Raw genomic sequence first — 26808 nt, forward strand, 5'->3', positions numbered from 1 at the left:
TACTGCTTTGGAACTGTGTATCCAGGCAAGAAATGTACAGATATCTACTGCAGACAGTATTTGAGCCATATGAGTGAGAACAAATGTAAATTCTGCCCAAGAGGGCTATTTGAAGTAATGAGTAAACACCAGTAGTAAAAAGGGATCTCTGGATATGCAGGAGCTAAGAGTGGGTGGCCAGTCAGAGGAAAATATCATATAGCACAGGGAATACAGTTGAATGTTCACAGTGGGGACCTCTGCAAGACCCACAAAAGGATCTAGTAGGAAAAAAACAGAGAAGATTTAAGAACCTGATAGGCCTATATAGCATAAAGCTTTCCTAAATCAGTCACCAATTTGCTAAAAACTTCCCTGGCTGCCCTTATATATCCTTAACCCACCTGCTCCAAAAGTGGAGATGGTCATTGAAAGATGGAGGAGGAAGTTGGAATAAAAATGGAGAAGGGTTGAGGAAACATTTTGCACCCCCGTACCTGACTTCACATCTGCAAAATCCTCAGCTAGGGAAAGGAAGAATCAAGTTTGGAGTTGTGATTATTATATGAAATTAGACATTTTGAAATGCCAATTAACCTAGACTTGTGCCTTAAAGGGATAATGCAACTTTTTCTTAAATAAAGCTAAAGTGAAGAAATTATGAGACCACCTGAGTTTTCAGCCAGAGATAGGAGAAAACTTTCACCAATGAACAAATGTTTACAGAGCATCAGAGGAAAAAAAGTGGACTCAGATTATATCCTATAAGCCCTACTTTTCCAAGATTGTGTATATATGCATTATGTAATCAATGTACTAGTTAATATATAATGTAAATGTGTACCTGTGCTTATACTTGTGTAGTATGGAGCTCAGAAAGGTGGGAGGACTGGAAATATAGATTGTGAGCTATGAGTGATGTTGGTTAAAACAATGTAAGTGAGTGAGCGCCCCAAGAGAGCCGATGTGGCCTGAAGAAAAAAGGTCATCTGATGAACGAACATTGAAAATACCAGTATTTAAGGGATAGACAAAAGGAGAACAAATGAAAGACTGAAAAAAATGAATGAAAATAAGAGGAGAGAATGTTGTAAAATGTCCTAAGAGTTAAGCTTGGTCTTTCACAAGGTCCACTGTAATTTATTTTTGACACAATGCAATGTAGCTTTACACCCTAGAATCCTGTTATTGATTGCTCAACAACAGCTAAATTACAAAATAGCAATTAATTGAATAACACTGTAAAATAAAGTATCACTTTTTTCAGGCAAAATTTGATAGAATCTCATAACATGATAAAAATTTCAGTTTATTGAAAGTATTATAAGATAATGACAGATTTCACAATAAAGATAAATTACAAAGGTTTTACATAAAACTTCTCTTTTAAATATTGCAAATATCAGTGAGATAACACAGGCAAAGACAAATACCCTATGATCTGTCTTATATGTGGAATTTAAAGAAAACAAACTCATAGCTACAGAGAAAAGATTGGTGTTGCCAGGGGTGGGGGTGGGGAGTGTGGGAAATTAGTGAAAGTGGTCAGAAGGTAAAAATTTCCAGTTAAAAGATAAATAAGATCTGGGGATGTAATGTACAGCATGGTGAATATAGTTAACAATACTGTATTGTATATTTTAAATTTGCTAAGAGAGTAGATCTTAAAAGTTCTCATCACAAGAAAACAAATTTGCAACTATAAGTGATGGATGTTAACTAAATTTATTGTGGAAATCATTTCACAATATATGCATATGTCAAATCACTATGTTGTACACCTTGGACTAATACAGTGTTATATGTTAATTATATCTCAAAAAAACTAGGGGGAAAAAAGAAAGCAAATAAGCTAACCTCAGTCATTTTAAATGTAGTTCTCATCCTTGTCAATGTACAAACATGGCAATTTTATGCTTTTTAATTTAATTGTTTGCATATAATATTCTTTTTACATTGACTTTAACCCACATACTTATTATTTTTAACATCACTAAAAATATATAGATCTCAAGTATCACATTTATTATAAGATTGAGACCTGGATTACTCCTGTTTAGAAAAACTGCCATAAAAGTTCATGAAAATAATTATATTCAAGGGAGGAGGACCTTATAAAAACAATAATCCAAGAAGTAACTTTAATAAAGTCATAGGAGGGCCAGCCTGGTGGTGTAGCAGTTAAGTGTGCATGTTCCGATTCAGGGACCTGGGGTTCGCTGGTTGGGACTCCTGGTGCAGAACTTCGCATCACTTGTCAAGCCATGCTGTGGTAGGTGTCCCACATATGAAGTAGAGGAAGATGGGCACGGATGTGAGCTCAGGGCTGGTCTTCCTCAGCAAAAAGAGGAGGATTGGCAGCAGATGTTAACTCAGGGATAATCTTCCTCAAAAAATAAATAAATACATAAATAAATAAATAAAGTCAAAGGAAATCAGAGACCTTAAGTTGACTACATGTGGAATCAGACCCAGCAATATGAGTCCACTTTTAAAATAATTTTTACCCAACTGTGTATTATTCCTGAGTTTGTAATAAGATAATTTTATGTGATATTCAGATTCTCAGGAACTAGTTTTGAATATTCTATTGTATCAATTTCTTAATATCATATTTAAATTTTATAAATTTAAATTATCCTTTCAATTTTATAACTTTAAATTTCTCTCACTTTATATTTATAGACTACCAGATCTGATCATATTTGACAACTACTAAAGAGTATTTCATAGATAGATCCTCTATCTTTATTTATGATAATAATGTGAATTGTAGGCTCCTGGAAATTGGGTATAGAGCCTATCAGAAAAAAATGTCCTAGTTGCCATACTTAGGGGGTCTCATTATAATTCAGACACAGCAACATTGGCACATTCCGAATAGTAAAGAAAAATATGGGAGCCAGCCCCAGTGGCCTAGTGGTTAAGTTTAGCATGCTCCACTTTGGCCACCTGGGTTCGGTTCCCAGGTGCAAACCTACACCGTGCTCTGTTAATGGCCATGCTGTGCTTGCAGCCCACATACTAAAACATAGAGGTATCTTAGTTCAGGGTGAATCTTTCTCAGAAAAACAAACATATGGAATGTGGCACTTTTAGAAACACTAAAAGCAGATAATATTGCAGAGTTTTTAGATACATTTTACATACTTTCTGTTCATTTAATATTCTACTATATTATTGTATTGTTAGGTCTATTTGTGTTCTAACATTCTAAAATGTGAATAAAAGCAAAAGTTAATGATAAGTTAAATCTATTTATGAGTAATTTTTCTTATATGCAATGTTACCTTTGCTCTAGTTTTAAAGTTAACTATAGAATAAAATGGGATCATTTGTAATAATCCATAAATATACTAATTTTGAAGGATTTCCTTCAAAATCGTGGCATTTATTGGATTGATTTTAACTGACTATCCTTGATTGCAGTTCTCACAGGTCCTTATCATTGAGGACCAGGAAGGGAGGTAGATGTACTGGGATCGTGGGAAATGCCCATTTATATCTGGTTTTCACATTGAGAATGTGCAGCTTCAGGAGCAAAGCTAGCAATAATTTTGGTGATGCCAGGTTTAAAAATGGGACAAGCAGCAGCTCCCTGGTAGAGTGAACAAGTATAGGTAACTTCCTCTGAGTTCTGTGAAAGGGAGAGAACCTGGGTCAACGAAGCAGGGGAATGAAACTTAGTATCATTTTCAGCCATCCCTTCACCTCTAAGAAGCTGCTATTGCCAGCATGTCTCTGTAATTACTTGGCCCAATATTGCAATTGTATCCTGTGTCCTGTAATGTGTCAACTCATGACCTACAGCATGTGGAAAGCACAAGAGAACATACAAAGAAAGGAGAACACAGTCATTACTCTTAGCTGAAATTTTCACTCTAGTCCCCTTTCCCCCGGAAGTGGAGTAAGGATGGTCTCAGCATTCATTTCTGTCCAGATAGAGGAGTGGATGAAGAGAATCCCAAAGACATCATTTACCTTAAATAAAAATGTCTGCCTAATTGGAAAATCTAAAACTGTGAAATTTAACCAAAGAAAACATAAGAACAAATACATGTACCCTTTGATTAGCAGAGATTTCTTGGATATGACACATAAAAGGAAAAACTTATGTCAAACTTCATCAAAATTAAGAAGTTTTGGTTTTTAAAAGATATTGTATTAAAAACAAGACAAGCGACAAAGTAGGAGGAAATAATGGCAAATACATATCTGATAAAGGACTTGCATCGAGAAAATATGAATAACACTCAAATCTCAATAATGATAAAACAAACAACTGAACTTAAAAAAATGGGCAAAAGATCTGGACACTTCACCAAAGAAAATATACGATGTAAGTTAACACGTGAGAAGAAGCTCAACATCAGTATCATTAGGGAAATGCTGAAAGAAATCACGAGACACCTCTTATATACCTATTTGATGGCAATAAATAGATACCAGTACCAAGTGCTGGTGAAGATGAGAATAGCTAAATCTCTCATGCATGGCTACAAGAAATGCAAAATGACACAGCCACTTTGAAAAACAATTTGGTAACATTTTATAAAATGAAATATAAACTTATCATATGACTCAGTGATCCTATTTCAAGATATTAATCCTAGAGAAATACAACATATGTTCACATAAAAAGATATATGTGATGTTTATAGCAACTTTATTTATAATTCCCAAACTGGCAACAACCCAAATGTCCTGCGTCTGGTGAATGGATAAACAAATGGTTGTACATCTATATAATGAAATAGGATGGACATTGGCAGTGAGGCTAAATTAGTCCTATAGTAAAAGCCTGCTCTCTGCCTGCCATAACAAAGCTTAAAAGCTATCCTTAAAAGAATCAAGCTGATGCTCAGGTTATTTAACTACATGCTGGAGCAAAATATAGCACTGGAGAAGAATACCACAAAATCCAGCAAACAATAATTTAAAATTCACAATATTCAGCATCTAATTAAAATTTACCAGTAATACTAAGAAGTGTAAAAATATGGTCCATAATTTGGAGAAATTATAATCCAGAAAATATACCCAGAAATAACAGTGATGATATAATTGGTATACAAGGATCTGAAAAAAAAAAACTATTATAAACATTATTAATATGTGCAACAATATAAAAGTAAACAGGGACATCAGTTACAAGAGGAATATATTAATAAAACATCCAAGTAGGATGTCTAGAGATGAAACATATAACAAATGAAATGAAAAATATACTGGGTGAGATTAAAAACATATTGGGGGGCAGGCCCAGTGGTGAGTGGTTAAGTTTGCATGTTCCACTTCTGCATCCCTGGGTTTGCAGGTTTGGATCCCAGGTGCAGACCTATGCACCACTTATCAAGCCATGATGTGGCAGGTGTCCCACTTATAAAGTAGAGGAAGATGAGCATGGATGTTAGTTCAGGTCTAATCTTCCTAAAAAAAAAAAAAAAAAAAAAAATTTGGACTCTGCAGGAGAAAAAGTCCGTGAACCTGAAGAAATATGATAAAAGCTATCCAAAATAAAGTATATAGGAAAAAAACCTGAACAGACATTTTGTGTCTTAGTGGACTGTCAGACAATGTCAAGTGCATTAACATGTGACTAATTAGAATCTCAGAAGGATACCGGAGGTATAGGGCTCAGAAAATTATACGAAGAAATAATGACTAAAATTTTTCTGAATTTGATGAATATTATAAATCCACAGATACAAGAAGTATAATAAACATCAAGCAACAGAAACAAAGAAAACCAAACCAAAGCATGCCATCATCAAATTGCTGAAAGCATAAAAAAAGAGAATCTTAAAAGCAGCCAGATGAAAAACCGAAGGGGCAAAGTTTGTACTGAGGAACAAAGATCAGCCTGTCGGCAAGCATTTCCGCAGAGACTATGAAAGTCAGAAGACAGTAAAACATTTTTAAAGTGCTAAAAGAAAAGGAAAAAACCATCTTTGGCAAAAATATCTTTCAAAAATTAAGCTAAAATAAAGAGTTTTTCAACAATCCAAAGCTGAGAGATTTCAAAATATGTTAAAGGAATTTCTAAAAGGTAATGATACCATACAGAACTTTTTATCTACATATAGGAATGTAGAGGGCCAGAAATGCTAAATACGTATGAGTGTAAATATATGTGACATAATAAGAAATATATATTTGGTCTCCGCCCCTGATTCCTGACACAGAGCTTCTAAAACCCTCATAATTTCCTGAGTAAGTGAAGTGCTAGGAACATCTTCTGTTCTAATATTTGATCTTTGACTCCAGTTCCTAACACAGAATTCCTAAAACCCTTGTAATTTCCTGAGTGATGAGGGTAATAGGAACATTTTATCCAGTGCTCTTAAATCTCTTGGAATTTCCTGGATGATAGGAACATCCCTTGGTGTAATGAAGTGACGCTTGGTGGGCTCCAGGATAATTTTGAGATGGAGGCTGGTCACAAAAAAATCTAAGCAGTGATTAGAAGGTTGAAACTTTCAGCCCTACCCTGCATCCTCTGGGGAGGGGAGAGAGGCGGAGGTTGCGTTAACAATCAATCATGCCTTCATCATGAAGCCTCCATAAAAATCTCTAATCTTCAGGGTTCAGGGAGCTTCTGAGTTGGTGAATGCATTCATGTGTTGGAAGGGTGGTGCGTCCCAATTCTATGGGAACAGAAGCTCCTGTGCTCAGAACCCTTCCGTACCTTACCCTATGTACCTCTTCATTTGGCTGTTCATATCTATCCTTTATTATTTCCTTTATGATAAACTGGAAAATGTAGGTAATGTGTTTCTCTGGGTCCTGTGAGCCATTATAACAAATTGCGGAACCTGAGGAAGAGGTTGTGGGAACCCTGAATCTGTAGCCAAGTCGGACAGAAGTGTGGGTACTCTAGGAACCCACTACTTACAATTGGTGTCTGAAGTGGGGGCATTCTTATGGGACTGAGCTCATAACCTGTGGGATCTGCACTAACTCTGAGTAGATAGTGTCAGAATTGAAATAGATTGTAGGACACCCTGTTGGTGTCCACAGAGAATTACAGAATTTCTTGGTGTGGAAAACCCACACATTTGGTGTCAGAAGCGTTATGTGTAGAGAATGGGTTTTCATTTAAAATAAGAGAGTTTTTTTTCTCATTTTCTGATCACTTGAAAAGCTATCAAAGCTTAACTGGCCCGGTGGTGCAGTGGTTAAGTTTGCACACTCCACTTTGGTGGCCCAGGGCTTGCTGATTCATATCCTGGATGCAAACCTGCGCACTGCTTGTCAAGCCATGCTGTGGCAGGCATCCCACATATAAAGTAGAGGAGGATGGGCACAGATGTTAGCTCAGGGCCAATCTTCCTCAGCAAAAAACAAAAGGGGGGGGAAAGAGGAGGATTGGCAGCAGATGTTAGCTCAAGGCTAATCTCCCCCCACACACACAAAAAAATGCTGTTGTTTAGAGAAAACATCATGACAAAGTACTATGGGGTTTACAATATATATAGAATTAAAATGGATGACACTAATAGCAGAAAAATGTGGGAGAAGGTAAAGGTTTAAGTATAGTCTGGTAAATGTCTTACAGTATATGTGAAGTGGTATAATATCATTTGAAGGTAGATTATGATAATTAATGATGTATACTGTAAACCCTAGGTCAACCCCCCAAAATAAAATATAGTTAATAAACTATATTAATTTTCTTTTTGCTGATATAATATTACCACACAATTCAGCAAGTTAAGCAACACAAAGTTACCACTTTATAGCTTTGTAGGTGGGTCAAAAGTCCAATGCAGATCTCACCACACTGAACGCAAGGTGTCTGCGCTACTCCCTGCCTTTCTGGAGGTTCTGGGAGAGGATCCACTTCTTCAGTAAGTTGGGTTGTTGTCAAAATTCCCTTCCTTGCAGTTAGAGGACCAGGGTCCCTGTTCCCTTGCTGCTTATTCCCAGCTTCTAGATACCACCTGCATTCCTAGGCTTATCTTCTCCTTCCTTCATCTTCAAAACCGTTTGTTTTCTTTCTCATTCCTGTCTGTTTACAGCTAGGAAAAGTTCTTCACTTTTAAGGTTTTATGTGATTACATTGGACCTATTCCAGGTAATCCACTATAATCACCCAATTTTAAGGCCAACTGATCAGCAACTTTAATTCCATCCACAATCTTCATTCCCTTTAGTCATGTAATATCACATAGGTCCAGGGATTAGAATGCGGATATCTTTAAGGGACCATTATTTTGCCTGCTACATGAAATAAATTAGTGGATATTAAATGAGAATTATAAAAAAAATAAAATCAACATTTGTAATCAAAAAGAAGACAGGGAAAGAGAGTAAAAGAATAAATAATAGAGGGGACAAATAATAGCAAGATGGGAGTTTTAAGTATAACCATATTGATAATAATATTAAATGCATATGGTCTTAACACTTCAATAAAAAGGCAGAGATTGTCAGACTTGGAAAAAAATGTGAAACAATGTTATGCTGTTTCTAAGACATCCAACTGAAGTATAAAAATATAAATTAGGTAAAAGTAAAATAATAGAAATTCTAATCATAAGAAAGCTGGAGTGGCTATGCTTATATAATACAGAGTAGACTTCAGAAATTGAGTAAAAGCTGTGAGTTTTTATTGTGGTGTCACAAGTCAGATTTCTGGCTAGAACTAGAGTTTTATTTGTTTATTTTTTTTCCCTCAGAGTTGCCAAGTACTATCTATTGCTCCAAAATTTCCAAATAAGATGAGAAAAATAATTTTTCCAAATAAATTTTATTTTACACTTGTAATATCAAAAAACACCATCTTGAAGGCCAGCCCAGTGGCATAGTGGTTAAGTTTGCATGTTCTGCTTCAGTTGCCCAGGGTTTGTGGGTTCGGATCCTGGGTGCAGACCTACGCACTGCTCATCAAGCCATGCTGTGGTGGCATCCCACATACAAAATAGAGAAAGATTAGCACAGAACTTAGTTAGCTCAGGGACAATCTGTCTCAAGCAAAAAAAAAAAAAATATTGAAAAGTATCTATTTAATTTAGAATATCAAAGTAATTTTATTTCTAGTACTTTTCTGTTACTTATTCTGTCGACTCATAAAACAATTTTGTATGTAAATATATCATTCAAAATCATAAACTCACTGTACTTTTGATCTTAAAGGCAACATATAGATCATGTTTAAAAAATCACCACATTATCTAGATGTAGATATTAAATCGTATATATGTTAGGTAACTTCACCAAGCAAGGTGGTGGCAGAATGTGGGCCAGGGACCTGAATCCAAATCAGAAATCTTGACATTCTCGATCTAAAACATTATTACACTTCACCAAATTTATCATTCACCAGACATGTACGCTATAAGAATTTCTTTTCTTTTTAACATGAAGGATAAACTCTTAGTTCTGTTGTCTAAAATTTGTTAAATATCTGTGCGTTCATATTTTCAGAAATATTCTTTTATGTTGATGTCTAGGTTGTAGAGTAAGCTCTCAAAATAGAACTACAAAAATTATGGAAAAGTTAAGGCTATTTTTCTTTTTTTAAAGATTGGCACCTGAGCTAACAACTGTTGCCAATCTTCTTTATTTCTTTTTTTTTTCTTTCTGCTTTTTCTCCTCAAACCCCCCAAGTACATAGTTGTATAATTTGGTTGTGGGTCCTTCTAGTTGTGGCACATAGGACGCCACCTCAATGTGGCCTGATGAGCGGTGCCATGTCCGCACCCAGGACCCGAACCAGCGAAACTCTGGGCCACCACAGCAGAGCGTGCGAACTTAACCACTTGGCCACGGGGCCGGCCCCCCAAGGCTGCTTTTCTTTCACACTATATTGAGAAAAAGAAGGAATAATGTGTTGAAACTGACAAGGATTTTTACATGGTACATCATAAAAGCTGGGCAGAGATAATTTTAAAATTCATGTTTTTTAAAGATTGATGATTGGTCAAAGGGAACTCAAGGAATTGTGAAGATGTGATACCAATGATCCCCCCAAATCTCCCACATGGGTTATTCCAGTTACTTCCTACCAGTCTCCCACCTTCCACACTTGCTCCCCTATAATCCACATGAGGGCAGCGAGTGTTTTCCTTTTAAAACAAAAATCAGATCATGTCATTCCCTGTTTTTAACATTTCAGCTGTTCTTCATTGTACTGAAAAGAAAGTTCAGAGCATGCTTGCTAGAATCTGAGGCTCTATTATCTCTCCGCTGATTCTCCACATGTTGTCTTTAAACAGGGAACACTAGTTGGTGAATCCCTAAACTGTTGGCCTTCTGCTCACTTTCTCTGGGCATTCCCTTATATCTCATCTGCCTCTGCCCACCCCCTCTCCCAGTGCCGAGAGCAAGCCTTCAGGCTTTGGCTGAATCTCAGAGCAGTCTTTGGTCTTCGCCTTTTATCTGCATGACTGTACTTAACTGTCTTTCTCCCGTGTCCTTTTCCCACTTTGGCCGTAGCAGGACTAGTCAAAAAGTAGAGAAGCAGATATTCACCTGGCAGTCAGACGTCCATCTCTCCTTCTTGCAGATACTTGTAGACTTTACTAGAATTCTCTAGAGCCCTCCATGCTAAGCTTTGGGAGACAAACCAGTTGAGTCCTCTATTCTCAGCAAGTAGGTAAAGGGAGAGGGTAGTCTCTTTTTACTAACTCTGAATGCTCACCAAAAGGTAATACCTCTTCTGTCTTCTTCCCATATCTTTTATTCATAAAGGCAGATATATCACCATTAGGCTTCTCCATCGCCCAGGAAAATGAGATTGGGTGGGAGGATGTGCTTCAATGTCATACGAGAAATCTCACACCAAGAATGAAGTTTCTTGTAACAATTTTGCAGAGTTTAGTGTATTTGTTTTCTACAGGTTGCTTTCTTCACTTAATCTCTGAGCATTCGACAATTTAAGGCAGTAAAAAAAAGTTTCAGACAACATCTCAAATCATGCTATTTTAAAAGTGAACTCCAAGGGAATAGAGCCTTATCTATATTTTTAACCCCATATTCCCAGAACCAAGGTCAGGACCTGGACAGTAAATAGGTAATGAGCAATTTATGTTTGCCATTTGTTTGTTTGTTTGAGTGGGAGAATTCTGTTTTGGTTTTACAAACAATTTTACAAAGAAAAATGCAAATAATAATTAAAAAAGACACTGAATTTCTTTCTCTATGCTTTTATGAAAGTGTCACAAATACCTCTTTGACTTTTGATCCCTATTACCTCGCATGGTGATGCACAGGTAGAAAGCACCAAGTATGTTCTGAATACATTAATAAAACGCATCCCAAAAAGGTGGTGAAGTTATGAGTTTCTCAAGTTCAAAAACCTCCTAGAGTCAGTGCCTACTTAATTTTTAATCCTAAACGCCCTGAAAATGCTAAATAGGATTTAAAAATTAAATCCTAAATTTTTATATTTTTATTTGCAATTATTATTACATCTTGAAGTATAACAAGCTAAAATCATCAAAATAGTCTTCAATCGTCTCTCAGTATCCAGGAGGGATTGCTTCCAGGACCCCTTCAGATACCAAAATCCACAGATGCTCAAGTCACTTACATAAAATGGCATAGGATTTGCACACAACCTCCACGCATCTTCTTGCATACTTTGAATCATCTCTAGATTACTTATTATACCTGACACGATGTAAATACTATGTAAACAGTTGTTGTATTATTTAGGGAATAATGACAAGAATAAAAATCTGTACATATTCAGTAGAGACTCAGTCATTGTAGGCCTTTCTATGTGCGGTTGGCTGAATCCGCGTATGTGGAACCTGTGGATGACAGAGCGCCGACTGTATGTACGACTGGAACAGAAACTTAAGTAAATCCGAGAGAAAACTCCACTCATAAATGGTTAAACTACCCTTCAGCCTCTGCTGTTGAAGATTAAATCGTTTTGCTCTTCAGTTTTCAGAAAGTTTCTATATCTCCGAACACATCATCTCTTTCATACCAATTAAGCGAGTTATTGTTTTACTTTTACTTGTAATGAGTAGAAAATAGCAAATAAAACTAAAACTGGATTCACAAAATATATGGTAAAGCTAACTTAAACCTGACAAATAAGCATTGTTGGAAGTAGTTGTTTAAATTATGTTTCAAAACACTGACGTTGAATCTGACGCTGTTTAGGACACTGACCCTTGCGAGGTCTGTGGCTCACTCAGGGTAGCCCACACTTTGACGGTATGTAGCTTGCATACAAACCCAGTTCTGTCTTCTCTCTGTATCTGCTCCCATCCAATATAGCATATTTGTGGTTGTAAAAATTGCTTTAAAGGGAACAGAGGCAGAGTGGTGGTGTAAATTACACCGTGGTTCTTCTTTCTTTGGCTAATGTTTGTGAAGTATCAAATCACCATGGTTCTACCAAGACACAGAGCATTATCGAAGTTATTATTTATTATGTATAAATTATACTTTTGTTTAAAAGGTACTGTAATTTCTTTGAATGAAAAATGGATTTTATTTCCTTATTAATAGGATATTATTATTCAATAATACCTATATACATCTAATAAGGTATTCATCATGATAACCTATTTATTTAGAAAAAGCTTGAACAATAAAATGAATAGTAAATATATAATACAATTACAATAGTGACTGCCATTGGGTAAATATATAATACAATTACAATAGTGACTGCCATTGAATGAATGACTAAATAGCACTTAATGCTTTATGTTCTGGGTAATTAAACTTCACAAATATCCTGAAAGGTAGGTATTGCTAGCCCCACTTTACTTTGAAAGAAATTACCCAAGATGAACTTTAAGTCTTTCTTCTGACTGTCGAGCGGGTGCCCTACACAAACCTACTATGATGTTACTTTATTTTCCTTGCTGCTGATGGTGACTTTCAAATTTAGCTAATCCTCTTCTGTCGTTACTTTTAGGATTTGATACCAGTATTTTGCCAATTTGCAAGGATTCGCTTGGCTGGATGTTTAACAGACTTGATACAAACTACGACCTGCTACTGGACCAGTCAGAGCTCGGGAGCATTTACCTTGATAAGAATGAACAGTGTACGAAGGCATTCTTCAATTCTTGTGACACGTACAAGGACAGTTTGATATCTAACAACGAATGGTGCTACTGCTTCCAGAGACAGCAAGGTAAAAGATGAGACACCTACTGATGCAGATAGCTGACCTGCATGTCAAATTTTATCTATTCCTTCTTGGTAAAAAAAAAAAAAAAAAAAGTACACTATACCCCATTCATTTTGGTAGCTATTTTTCTTATTAGAGTAGTTAATAAAAGAGCCAATAAGCAGTGTGCTGAACAATATAACTCTACTAAGGATGCAAAACATGCTAAATAAGACGAAAAATAGAAATTAATATTTTATATTAATGCACTTCATTAAAGTTTCTATTATGAACCACCAAGAAGCACACAGAGATATGAGAACATAGATATTAAAAGTAATCATTAAAATTAATTTGCTATCTGCTTTGCCCACGGTGTAAAATAAATGGGTTTTTTATCACTATACTGTGGAGTTTTAATATTCTATTTTGTGATCTTATTAAGTGAGCTGAATGAACCACAGCATTCACCATAAAGTTATTTTTACTCAAGTGAGTTTAAAATGACTTAGTCTTTCAAACTTTTAAAAATAACTTAGCTTTATAAACATTCACTGGCAAAGAAAGTGTCTTGATTCTCTGGAAGGGGCGAGGTAACCTGAAGAGTTAGAATGATGCTACTTCTTCTGGCATCCTTCTTTACTAGAAAATGTAAACACAATGTAAAATGAGTCATGCTTACATAATCGACTGAATGATAATTAAAAGTAAGTATGTAAGGGAAACAGATCCAAAAAACTCGCATTATGATAAAGTTTGGGTACACTAAGGAAACAATGATATGTGTAATTTGATGCTAATTTTACAAACAAGCTGGAAATTAGTCTAATGGGATACACCTGCTATTGTCACTGTATTTTTAAAATCCTTGACAGCTAAGAGAATGAACAAGCTACTTTAAACTATCTTAATGATTCTCAGTTTTTCATATGGAAAACTAACACATTACATAGGGCATTTTACTATCTCAATTACTTTTTCATGTATCAGTAATAGTTTAGTAATTAGGGATGAAATGGTTATCTATAATTTGATTAGTAGTGAGTCAACAGTAGGGTTTGTAGAGTAGCTTAACTATTTATAAACTACTTTAAATAGAGTTTAAAAATTAGATTTGCTTTATTAAGATATTCTAAATTTAAAACCAAGGCCCGGCCTGGTGGCATAGCAGTTAAGTTCGCATGGTCTACTTCAGTAACCGGGGGTTCACCGGTTTGCATCTCAGGCATGGGTTTACGCACCACTTACCAAGCCACACTGTGGTAGGCATCCCACATGTGAAACAGAGGAAGATGAGCACAGATGTTAGCTCAGGGCTAATCTTCCTCAAAAAAAAAAAATTCTAAATCATACTCACAGACACACAAACACACATACACATTGTTGACTTTACTATTATATATGTGCTTTCTAAGGGGTTGAACACTCCTAAAAAACTACATTCTAGTTTTAATGACTAGTATACACTTAAATCATTTAAAGAATAAAGAAATGAATCTGGGTAAACTGCCATAAAAAACATGTGATCTTTTGTCATTATGACAAATGTTATTTCAGTTTTTCTTTGAGTGTTATGACAACATATTTAAGTGTTTATACATGAACATTTAAAGATATTCTGGATAACTCTGAATGTTTCTTCTACAGAAATAAGTACTTTCTCTTAAAACATTCCTGCATTTTACAGTAATTGTAGAACTGATTAAAGATCCCCAAAGAAAAATTTTGCTTTACGTACTTTTTCATTTATTAAGCAGTATTCTTCCAAAGTGTTAAAATCTTTATAGTCACCTGAAGATATTCTCTGAGGTCATTTAATAAATGGTGGAAATAATTTAATAAATTGTACCTGAACTGGCAAAAGGATTTATACAACCTTCCAAAAGCTTAGGAGAGTTTGGCTAGTTATATTCATTACTTTAATATGCTAGAAAATGTTACAAAAGCTGTCAGGGGTAACTAGCTTATTGAATTAGTTCATTAAGTAATTTCATGAAAAAGAATAACCGTTAATTTAAAAATATATTTTTAGCATTTCCCCTTATAAAAGAATGTTCTTCCTGTTTATTTTTTCAGTAAAAACACCAAATGCTTAAGTTTACTATAATTAGAGTAATGTATGTGTGTGAGTGTGTATATACATATATTATATATAAAGAGAGAGAGAGAAAATAGTGTATAATGGGGTATTATTAATCCAGATTGACTTAAAATTGCAATCAAGACTGTAGTTGTATAATGTTGGAAAATAAAGTAATTGTGTTTTTTAAAAATACCCTTCAAAAATATAAAATTAAGTTTAATCTCAAAACTTTAATAAATGAGGTTGAGAATGTAAAATTTCAAGAAAGTGAAATACTTGTAGTTTTCCAAGGAAAAAGTGTTTTTAATTAAAATACGGATTTGTTTCTATGACTAATTTTCTGAAATCATGACAATTAAGCAATACAAAATGGATATGATTGTGGTTTGTATAATTCTTTGTTCTAAGTACAAAAGAATGAGTAAGAGGAATATTAATTTGAGATTTTGGTCACCTTAGGTGCTAACAACTTACTTTTGTAGAAGGATATTCTAAGCCTTTGCTTTAAAAGAGTAAGTCAATTACTAGTTGCTGTTTTATTGAAAGTCCTGTTGTGTAAGATCCAGAAAAGAGAAAGAAAACCAACGTTTATTCAGGTCCAATTAGGCTTTCTTATACATAAAATTATTTATTATCCAAATAGCCCTGTGAAAATATTCCCATTTTATGGCTAAGGACCAAAGCTTATTGATCTTAAATAACTTCACATTACAGAATGGGTGCAGGACCTGGGATGTGAAACTAGTGTCTTTGACTTCTGTCTCCAAGTAGTTTTAATTCTATATTCAGAATTTGCAAAGTAATTAGATATAAAATGTCATAGGGGCATCGCTGTGCAACTTGTTGGCAATCCTATTCACTACAGGTAACATCAGCAAGTGTTATTTCAGTGAACAATATATCCAATACTTTTTAGGACTACAATGAAAATAAATGACATTTTTACAGGTTATTTATATATTTAATCTACAGAAAAATATATCAAATTGTAGGTCATGTATTAATTTTACAAAAGATGCTTTTCCTATGTAATGAAAGACGCTAAATACACAAAATTTTGTCCTTTGGTATTATGAATATTTGAAATTTTTACAGAAGAAATAAACCTAATAAAGTTATTCAAGTATATCCATTCTGTGGGAGGCTATATGAATAATAAAATATTGAGAAGAAAAGGAAATAAAGGCACTGGCTTCCTAAGAGGGAAGTTAGAGGGCTGCCTTGCTGTACAACTCCAGGGCACCTTTCATATTGGAATGGAGGTGGATGTTGTCCCTTTGGAGTTGTGCAGTACACAGCCTGTGCAACCATATGCTACCAACTTAGAGAGTCATTCACAAACCTCTATAATGTCTACTTTCTTTTCAGTTTTGACTCTAAATTGTATGTATTTGACAACTGATAAAAATATGCTCCCTAGCAGTGACTAGTTGAGAGTATAGAAAAAACACATTGGTATATTAATAACTATTGTAAGCATAAATATTCCCTTATTTATTTTTCCCAAAGACATTTTATTCAGTTCAAAATTGTGTGGGAAAATAAAAATGCATTGTTATCACTATATTGAAACTATCATTCCCTAGTATAGATAATATGTGAATGGTCCAATATAAGGGTTTAAGTTTTTAAATCCAGAATACAAAAAAATGAACAATGTCATTTTCAAAAACATTTTGAAATTTAACTATTTAAAACATTTTTCATTCTTCTTTTTTTCTTGTTTCTCTAAACTAATGTTTGGACAATTACTTGTAAATTCAATGATTAAAATTAAAACATTTTTTATTAATTCACGATTCTCACACAATTTTAAGCATATAAACTCTGAATTTCCCATAAAGTTAAAACACTATTAGGTGGTAAACAGATTAGGGGAAATAAGTCTTGTGATAAAAATTTGTGCCTATCCCCTAAACTGAGTATTCATAGTCTAATTGAGTCCAAGCCTTCATGCAATTGGTTAGGTTACCACCCTTTCATCTAGATCTTTGCAAATGAGTTTAAATAATAGGAGAAACCTCAGTTAGGCACTCTGAGTATACCTGAGTTAAAGGCCAGAGAGAGCTGCCTTATAAATAATGGGAAAACTATTGTATGTACTTGAACAGCCTACTCTGTCATGATTTCTCTTACAATCTTAAAATGTTCCCTACACAGAGTTTGTAGGACAGTACTTAGAGTTATTTAGTGAGATTACTAATCAAGAGGCAGATTCAAATGTGCTTGGATTTTTCAGTGAAAATATATGAAATATTACTTCTGCTTTATAATAATTGGCCCATAGCAACTAGAAGAATTTCTTTTGATATAGTATTGAGACTTCAGCTAGAATCTTTCCTCTTGGTTCTAAATGTCATATCTGGAAGGCAGTAGATTTGAAAATGTCTATTCTATAAGCCCATACATTGCAACTTGATTCCTATTCCTTTAATACTTAGTAGAAGAGACTCACAAGATTATTAGGAAAAACAGAGGAGTCAATTGGGCCAATTTCAAAATGAAGTAGAACAATAAGGTAATTATTTAGGCTTTTCGAACAAATTACTTTTCCTTCACATTTTGGATTTCCCAAGGAGAAACATTTTTTGGCCATACATATTAAACTACTATATATATATTAAGCACTTTGTCTCATTTCCTCATTCTACTTTGTTACTTACATGCAAATTTAATAACTGAATATTGTGATGTAGGTATACTAAAGGATTTTTAAATTATTTGAATTAATTATACCTTGCCTTTTTTATAAAAAGTTGTAGTGTAGGAAAATAGGTACTAGTCAGTAGTTTATGAGTTTTTATATAGCAAGTAAATTAGCAAATTTTTATAATAGGTGTACAAAATACATTGAACTATTTTCAGATAAGAATATATATTATATATAGGAATATATATAATTATATATAAAAATAACATGAGCCAAACTATATTGTGTCTATTTAGAATTTAGACTTCTCTGAAAGCGTTCTCCTTTAAGTAGTTGAGTTTGAAAAATGGACAAATATTTATTTCCAAATTGGCTTAATGTGTTGTTTATTTTATTTATTTATTTATTTATTTTTCCTGAGGGAGATTTGCCCTGAGCTAACTAACATCCACTGCCAATCTTCCTCTTTTTGTATGTGAACCGCTGCCATAGCATGGCCACTGACAGATGAGCAATGTAGGTCTGCTCCTAGGAACCGAACCCAGGCTGCCAAAGAGGAGCATGCTTAACTTAACAACTAGGCCACGGGGACTACCCCTTGAGTTTATTTTTTTTAAGATAGCTTATCAGAAATTATTGCATATTATATCCTATTTCCAAGTTGCATATATTCTTGAAGCATCTGGGTGAAACCAAAAAGATCAAAGCCTGTCAATAATATTCAATATCAAAATTTATAATAGTGTCTCTCATGTAACTTGAAAGAAGCATTACCTTTTTGGTAGATTACTTTTTTAATGCAAAGCTGTTTCTCTATATCATAGAAGCTGTTTTAAATGAGGGAGAAACATAATCACTTAATTGTTTGGGCAGCAGGTCATCGGTTGGATTTACATTGCTGAGTTGATGGATCTTTTAAAAGTAAATGATAAAAATAATTTTCCATCATATAAGTATTTTATATCATTCTCTTTCTTTTAATCTAATTCTGTCATTCTGAGAAAAATAAGATAATCTAATATTAATAATTAGGAAAACCTCTCTCTTTCTCTCTCTCTCTCTATACCTATATGTATGTATATCCATGAGTAGAATAACTGATATGTAATATGTGGCTTCTAAAGCCATGTAAAAACTAACTGAAGTTTAATATCATAGAAATTGCACTTTCTTTGCTTAACTGTACTCCTTAAGTAATACTTTTAATGTCATTGCAGACCCACCTTGCCAGACAGAGCTCAGCAATATTCAGAAGCGGCAAGGGATAAAGAAGCTCCTAGGTGAGTAATAGATCATTCTTCTGAAGCCTTTATTGCTTACATAAATAACCCCAGGGAAACAGCAACATAAAATCAATATTAATCCAACAAAGATAGACTACACTAAATTTCAGTAACAAAATTTATGAAGTTTTTGAAAGCCATTAAACTTACTTTTATTATCTTACCTATTGAAAGATATTATGTCTGTTTTATTACCCTAATATAATGTTCATTTTGAAAGTTATTAAGTAAAAAAGAGATTTAAACAATGCTAGAGTTAAAGCATCAGCAGAAATTTCAATTCTACTTCCATGGTTAATAATTCAAGAATTGATGACATACATATGGAGAGAGTAAGAGAGCGAAAGATAGCTAGATAAATAGATAAATAGATAGATGTGGGGTAAAAGCATGCTCTTGGTACCTTGCGGAACTTTGCCAGATTTTTTAGTGTTTTCCATCAGCAGTTTTATTAACTTACTTTTAGTAAGTAAATGTATGTATTAGATACATGATAGATAGATAGATAGATAGATAAATTCTAGATTTCACCCAAAGCCTTGAAATATTGGAATATTTGGCTATCAAGAGATTATTAAACTATCATATATGATTATTTTATTTGTTCTTATAAACATACAAATTTTAAATGAACTTGTTTTGGAACAATTTTAGACTCAGAAAAATTTACAATGATAGTACATAATTTCCATATACCCTTCACCCAGCTTCGCCTGCAGTTACTATTTTACCATGTATCAAATAACCGTTGCTTATTAGTCAAATCTAAGAAATTAGCATTTTTATAACCCTATTAATTAAACCTCACACTTTATTTAGATTTCACCAGGTTTTCCACTGGTGTCCTTTTTCTATTTTAGAATCCAATACAGAACACTACATATGCCATTTTTTAAAATGTATATTAATGCCCTTGTGTATTTAGTGACACATAATTTTATAACGTTTTTGGATCTGATTAATCTGTATTATATTATGCTATGTTATCTTTGTAATTATAATATTGTATGTTTTGATGAAAAGGTTTTTCATATTACTTGAAAATTCATAGTTCAAAATAAAAAGGCTAATTTTTTGTAATACAGCATTTTTAGATGTGAATCATTGCTAGTGATAAAACCTACAATATGTCATGTTTCTCTTAACTCTGTACCAAATGCATGCCATACTACTTCTTGCAAGTAGAAATAATACATTCATACGTAGGGGGTTATTTGTTTCCACAAATCAAAGTCTAGCCATGTACAATAGGAAAAACCACTGAAATTCAACTAAAAAATATTTTAGACTTGATCAGCGTCTATTAGCAACAAAAATCTATTAAAATTCAAGCTTTGATTATCTGAAGTTACAAAAAAATGAAAACATGTTTAGCGCCCATTTGGGGAAGAGTTACCTTTATTCTATTTCCATAATAAAAATGAGTCATTATTAGAGAGGACTCAACTTAAATATTTCTTCTGATTTGGGTAGGATAATGTTACTTATCTCAAATCTGATCTGTTGTTATAATGGAGTAGGATAATATATGTCATATTGACATATGACAATTTGCAGATTCAGTCTTGGTTAATGTCTGCAGCTTTAGCATAATTCTTTTTTCTTTTTCTTTTTTCTTCTTTGTTTTTGCTGAGGAAGATTTGTCCTAAACGAACATCCATTGCCAATCTTCCTCTTTTTTTTTTCCTTGAGGAAGACTAGCCCTGAGCTGACATCTGTGCCAATCTTCCCTTACATTAGCATAATTATTAATAATGCTCTCCTTCATTTTCAAAGTGTACTGGAATAAAGGATAAATTAAATGGTCATGATAATTATACATCACAACATTTTTATGTCAAATATGTGAAATTGTGGTAGTTTTTTAAATGGTAGAGATAAGAATGTTGCAAATTTCCTTTATTTTTGCTGGCCTTAAGTCCACAGAAGGTGTTCTCAAGTTTTCTATATTGGTGACATTCTGTCGACCTCACTGAAAGACTAGCAGTTCAAATCTTTCAAGTGAATTACAAATTTTAAACTAAATTGATTATATATCATAATTTTGAAACTTTTTAAAAGGGTACAATTATGATCTCACATGGTTACAAGACAAATGAAGGATTTTCGTGATTTATCCATATATTCAATCATGTTTTTTTTTCTTTCACCTAGTGACTATAGTACAACTAGTCACTGAGAAAAAAATGGTCAGGAAAAATAAGAAAATTTTCTAATCTCCTAAAGCTTACCTTGTAGTGGTGTAGTGTTTATTGAAGAATGTGAATTCATTTCTAAATTATTAAACATTTGTCACTAGCCATGTGCCAGGTACTGTGTTAGATATTATAGACATGAAAATAAATGTCTATCTTTCCCACTAGACAGAATTTAAAAGTTGTTAATATAAAACCAAGAGAGCCTAAAATTCCCAATATACAGGATATCACAGTGTAGCAGTGAAAGCATACAATGACAAACCACACACACACTCACACACATACACGCACGCATACGATGGTAGAAGTATATTAGAAAGTATATACTCCAACTTAAGAGAAGTCATCATATTAGGGAATCACATTTAAGTCATCCTAAGATGGAAGAAGGAGCGAAGGAGAGGGATTCCAGATGAGAAAAAGGTGTATAGAGAGATGAAGCCGTATTAAATCAGGGGAAAACAGTTAGCTTGGTGTGGAAAAAGCTTGGAATACATGAATGAAAATTTGGGGAAATGAAAATAGAAAATTGGCAGTGATGAGACATTGAAGGGTCCAGTGTGTCATGCTAAATGGTCTGAATGACTTAATATGCATGGCATTCATCAGATTCTAATTCTATATTGTACCTCTGAAAGCACTACCTTTTACAAAGCAAGAAATAGAACCATAGTAAATTTGTTTAACAAAAGAGACGTAAGCAGTTTATTATGACAACGGCCAGCTCCATGACAGCAGTGACCTTACCTGTTTTGTTCTATGTGTCCCACTGGTTCATAGCCTGGAGTGGGAACTGAATAGGTGTATGTCTTGAGTGAATTAATGCACAATTGATGACAATCAAAAAGGAACACAACTTATTCATATTGTGTGTGTGTGTGTGTGTTTCGTAGGACAGTACATCCCCCTTTGTGATGAAGATGGTTACTACAAGCCAACACAATGCCATGGCAGTGTTGGGCAGTGCTGGTGTGTTGACAGATATGGAAATGAAGTCATGGGATCCAGAACAAATGGTGTTGCAGATTGTGGTAAGGAGAATGGTTACTTATTTAACAATTTCTCAAGCACAGAATAAGTACTTAAGAATGTCATTCATTTGTTCAAGCATTTAATGAGGATGTACTCTATGCAAAGACTGTAGAATATATTGGGGGGATGACAAAAAGACTCACTCCTAGCACATTAAAAACATGTACAAATAATAAATGGAATTGTATAATTTAGATATTTTGAGGGAGAATAATTAAAAGGAAGGCTCCTTTTACTACTTCAAATACAGAAAGAATGTTAAATACCTTCTGTTTCCCTCTCAGGTAAGATGACCTTTGTCATCCATTGTATTCAAGTCAGCTAACTGTAGTGTGTTCCATGTCCCCATATGGCATGCTTTTGTCTGTATCTCTTTGGAGAAGTTGACTTAGGGAGTATGTAGGTGTACCAACAAAATAAAAACAAACCTTTTTAAAGTAAAGGTCCATAAATTGCATCTATATGAGCATGTTTCCTTATGTTTGGGTGAGAAAAATATAGTTTAATTATTTGAAGGGTAATTGTAACTAGTATTCTAATTCTTTTTATGAGGATGCATTTTTTGTATATACCTAAAAATGATAGTACAATTAAGTTGAGCATCATATGCATGCATTTTAAAGTTTTAAATGTGGCATCTTTTTTGTTTCATAAAATATTTTTCCAGAATGCAAGTATCAAATCAGATTTTTGTTTGCACTATGGAGAGTTTTCACAACAAAAGCCACTTAGTTGTACACACACACACACACACAAACACATATGCTCACAAGCACACATGCATGCACATACACTAAGAATTAATGGATTGTGTTTCAACAAATACAAATAACCAAAGATGAATATAAATTACTTGGTCAGTCTTGTATTTTAGAAAATGTTTGTCTCCTTTATGTAATTTTTAAACTGATAGACTGTGATTGTTTAGAAATAAATGGTAAACAATATAAAAGGAATCTCATTTAATGCTTAAATGTCCGTTCTGCATTTATTTATTCCATAACATTTGTAATAGCTTGGCTTTTGTTTTCTGGCCTGTTATTAGATTTAAGTAGAATGGAGTAGTCTCAATAACTACCTAACATAATTTAACCTGTACAGAACATGTCTTTGTACTATGTAGTTTTAAACTAGTTGTATTATTAATTACTTCAGTTATCAATGATGGATAAAGAATTTTAATTTTTTATGGTATAAATAAAAATTAAATGGGAATTAATTCAATAAGTGGACAGGGAAATTATTTTGGGAACAAGACTTCTGAGTTTTCTCAGAATTAGTCATGTCTTAGTGTATTGAAATTATTAAGAAAATACATGAAGTCAGAGAAAAGAAATAACATTTTCTTCACATACGATATGAATTTCAGTGTGTTGTATTGTGAAGTGAATTATTTTATAAGCACTGGATTACATTAATAAGATTTGTTCTAATTAGCTACCATAGAATTATAAGACTAAAATAATAGAAAGGGTAGAAAATAAATGCTCATTAACATTAGAGATGTTGACATACTGAGATACATGTGCATTATTGCCTCCATAAATAGTAATGAATATAGTTCTTAATATTTTAAGAAGTGCTGGCTAGCTGTGTTAGTTTTCTATTGCTATTATTATAACAAATTCTTGTAAAAGTGGCTGTACACCACACAAATTTATTATCTTAACAGTTCTGTGTGTTAAAAGTCCAACCTGGGTCTCCTCGAGCTAAACACCGCAGTGTCTTCAGGGCTGCATTCCTTCCGGTGGTTCTAGAAGATGATCTGTTTCCTTCGCTTTTCCACCTTCTAGAAGCTGCTCACATTACTTGGCTCCTGGGCCATTTCCTCCAACTGGAAAGCTAGCAACATTGCATCTCTCTGACCATTCTTCTGTAATGACATCTCCCTCTGACTCTCTGTGGAAAAGGTTCTTTAATTTTAAGGATGCAAGTGATCCTCCAGGCCCACCAGGATAATCTTTCCATCTCAAAGTCCTTAATTTAATCACACTGCAAAGTCCCTTTTACCATGTGAGCTCACATGTTCACAGGTTTCAGTGATTAGGAAGTGAAGGTCTTTGGGGGACAATTATTTTGCCTACCCCACTAGTAGAAGAAATTTTAAATTCTTCATAAGATTCAAAGTTTGACATGGCCTTCTATAAAACCTGGGCTGAGATCAATATTACTGAACTGGAAATCTTACATATCAGACCTCAGTAATGAGGCTTTTAGCACAGAAATTTCAACAAATGATAGAAAATGGGTTTTCCCTTATCTTTGTTAAGTAAGCTAAAGAGTAAATAATGTTATTAATTTCTTCAATCTCTATCAGAATTTTATATACCTCAGAAATTATCCTACTACTCAGTCAAATAACATTGATGTTTACTTTTTTCCTAAGCTGTTGATTTTGAGATCTCGGGAGATTTTGCGAGTGGAGACTTCCATGAATGGGCTGATGATGAGGATGACGAAGATGATATTATGAATGATGAAGATGAAATTGAAGATGATGATGAAGATGAGGGGGATGATGATGATGATGGTGATGACCATGATGGATACATTTGATTGATGAGAGCTGAAATCAATAAATTCTACGTTTCTATTATTGACAAAGTAAATAGGCTATTGAGAATTACCTTCCTGCCCCAAAAGGAAATGATTCTAAATCTCACGTATATTTTGTATAATTATTTCAAACATTGCAGCTAAAGTCATAGAACTTTATGTTTAAATAAGAATCATTTACTTCGAGTTTTTATATGCCTTAGAGGAAAAGAAACATATATGGAGTCTAGCCAGACAAAAGAAAGTTATGAAGAGCTACCAATATAAACAAATTTTCATAAGAACAAACTATGTAATTCTCCCACAAACAGAACAACAACCAGTGCTTGAGGTAGTATAGTGTTATTTTTCTGAGAGATATTCTAAGTTAAATTTACAATAACTTATTAGTGACCTGGGTCGCAAGGATTCTGTAAAAAATGTGCATGAACTTAATTGCAATTCCAAAGTAGCATCTTTCCAAACCTAGAGTGAGTGAGAGCTGAGTGAAGAGATGCCACAGGGTAAGAAAAAGAAAGTGACCATTGTAGAATCCTCCATCATGTTTATATTAATAGTGATGTTTTTAATTATGAAATTATTCGGGATATGATAGGATATTTTACAAAATAGCAAGACTGGAAAACCATGGATTCTGAAAGTCAAAAATGTAGTTGTCCTTTCTAATTTTTATTTCAATTTGGATAGCAGTCTCACGTAGATTTTTTTATTTTCTTAAACAGCAGGATTTCTTTACCTTTCTAGATTTCTTTATCCTTCTGACCAGCAACTTAGGGTGCAGAATTTAAAATAAAAAGACAGAGAAAAGTTCATTTAAACCATATCTTCACAAAAAGTTTGTCATTTGCACCAATGTCAAATTTAAAAATCTTAATCCTTATTTTATTTCCTATTTTAGACAAAAGTTTGCATTTAATCTAAGGATTATGCCATTTTTGTTACTAGTGTTGAAGCTTAGAGAACGTATTGTATGGTGCCTTGCAGAATAGAAATAGAAAGGTTTTAGCATGCATACCAATATAGGATATTAGGCAATGTATAAGCACACCTAATTAACAAATTAATACCAATAAAGGTACTGCTGCTGGAATGAAGAAAATGGAATATGTTTCTTTCTTTTTTTCTATTGTTACATAATTGCCATGTGGACTCGTTTATGATTACTGTGTAGAGTAGCATTTAAGATTTAACTGTAACAAAAATTACTTTAATTGCTGTATTTAAGTTAGCATGTTAATTAATTGTGTAGACATTTTGGCGCACCATCAATTTTAAGTATATCAGACCTATGGTTTTGTGCCCACAATAAAAACAGAAAAACCTGTTGAATGTTACACAGTGGTATCATAATTTAAACAGTGGATCAACTGGTTTCCCGATATACAATTCATTGAAAGTAAAATTGATGGATTCTTTCCATTTGATTTATACACACTGAAAAAAAAAACCTTTAATGTTGACTTTATGTAATATTTAAAGTATAATGCATTTTCTTTTTTACTGTTTATGTATAGTTTACAAAATAAAGAACTTATAACCAAATTAAACTGTTCCTTAATGATTTTCAGGGGTATAGATAATAACATGAAGGGTTCCTAATCTATTCCTTGATTTTTAAAGTGAACACATCACAAGCCAGGTAGGAAAGCTTTTTGAAAATTTTGAATTTCAAGATCAGAGTTCTTGGCATCTTGGATATTGTTTTCCTAGATAAGTTAAAAATTATTTTTGTTTGTTGATTTTTTTTTTTACATTTGCCATAGTATTGCAAAATAAATCATTTTCTTTGTTGAGGGCGGTATTTTTAAACCCTTTTTTGTGGTATCATATTTAACATATTTAGCTAAATTTCTATAGCAAAAGCATTTTTGAAGAGTGATAGAATAACCTTATCTATTTAGCAAATGTATAGGAATCACAAAATATAACTTGTGGATTGGTTG

The 26808-nt window shown here is 33.6% G+C and overlaps 1 protein-coding gene across 2 annotated transcripts in view; it reads left to right on the top strand.

The window, feature by feature from the left end:
- Window positions 1–26407, top strand: part of SPOCK3 (SPARC (osteonectin), cwcv and kazal like domains proteoglycan 3) — a 467441-nt gene extending 441034 nt beyond the window's left edge. For both annotated transcript variants that reach the window (XM_070608234.1, XM_008538006.2), the window contains exons 8-11: window positions 12866–13087; window positions 19014–19076; window positions 22171–22308; window positions 24696–26407. In XM_070608234.1, coding sequence (XP_070464335.1) covers window positions 12866–13087; window positions 19014–19076; window positions 22171–22308; window positions 24696–24865 — 593 coding nt within the window. In that variant the 3' untranslated portion in view covers window positions 24866–26407. The remainder of the gene's footprint in view (window positions 1–12865; window positions 13088–19013; window positions 19077–22170; window positions 22309–24695) is intronic.
- The last annotated feature ends 401 nt before the right edge of the window (window positions 26408–26808 follow it).

The sequence above is a fragment of the Equus przewalskii genome, chromosome 2, assembly GCF_037783145.1.
Source record: "Equus przewalskii isolate Varuska chromosome 2, EquPr2, whole genome shotgun sequence".
Taxonomy (NCBI): Eukaryota; Metazoa; Chordata; class Mammalia; order Perissodactyla; family Equidae; genus Equus; species Equus przewalskii.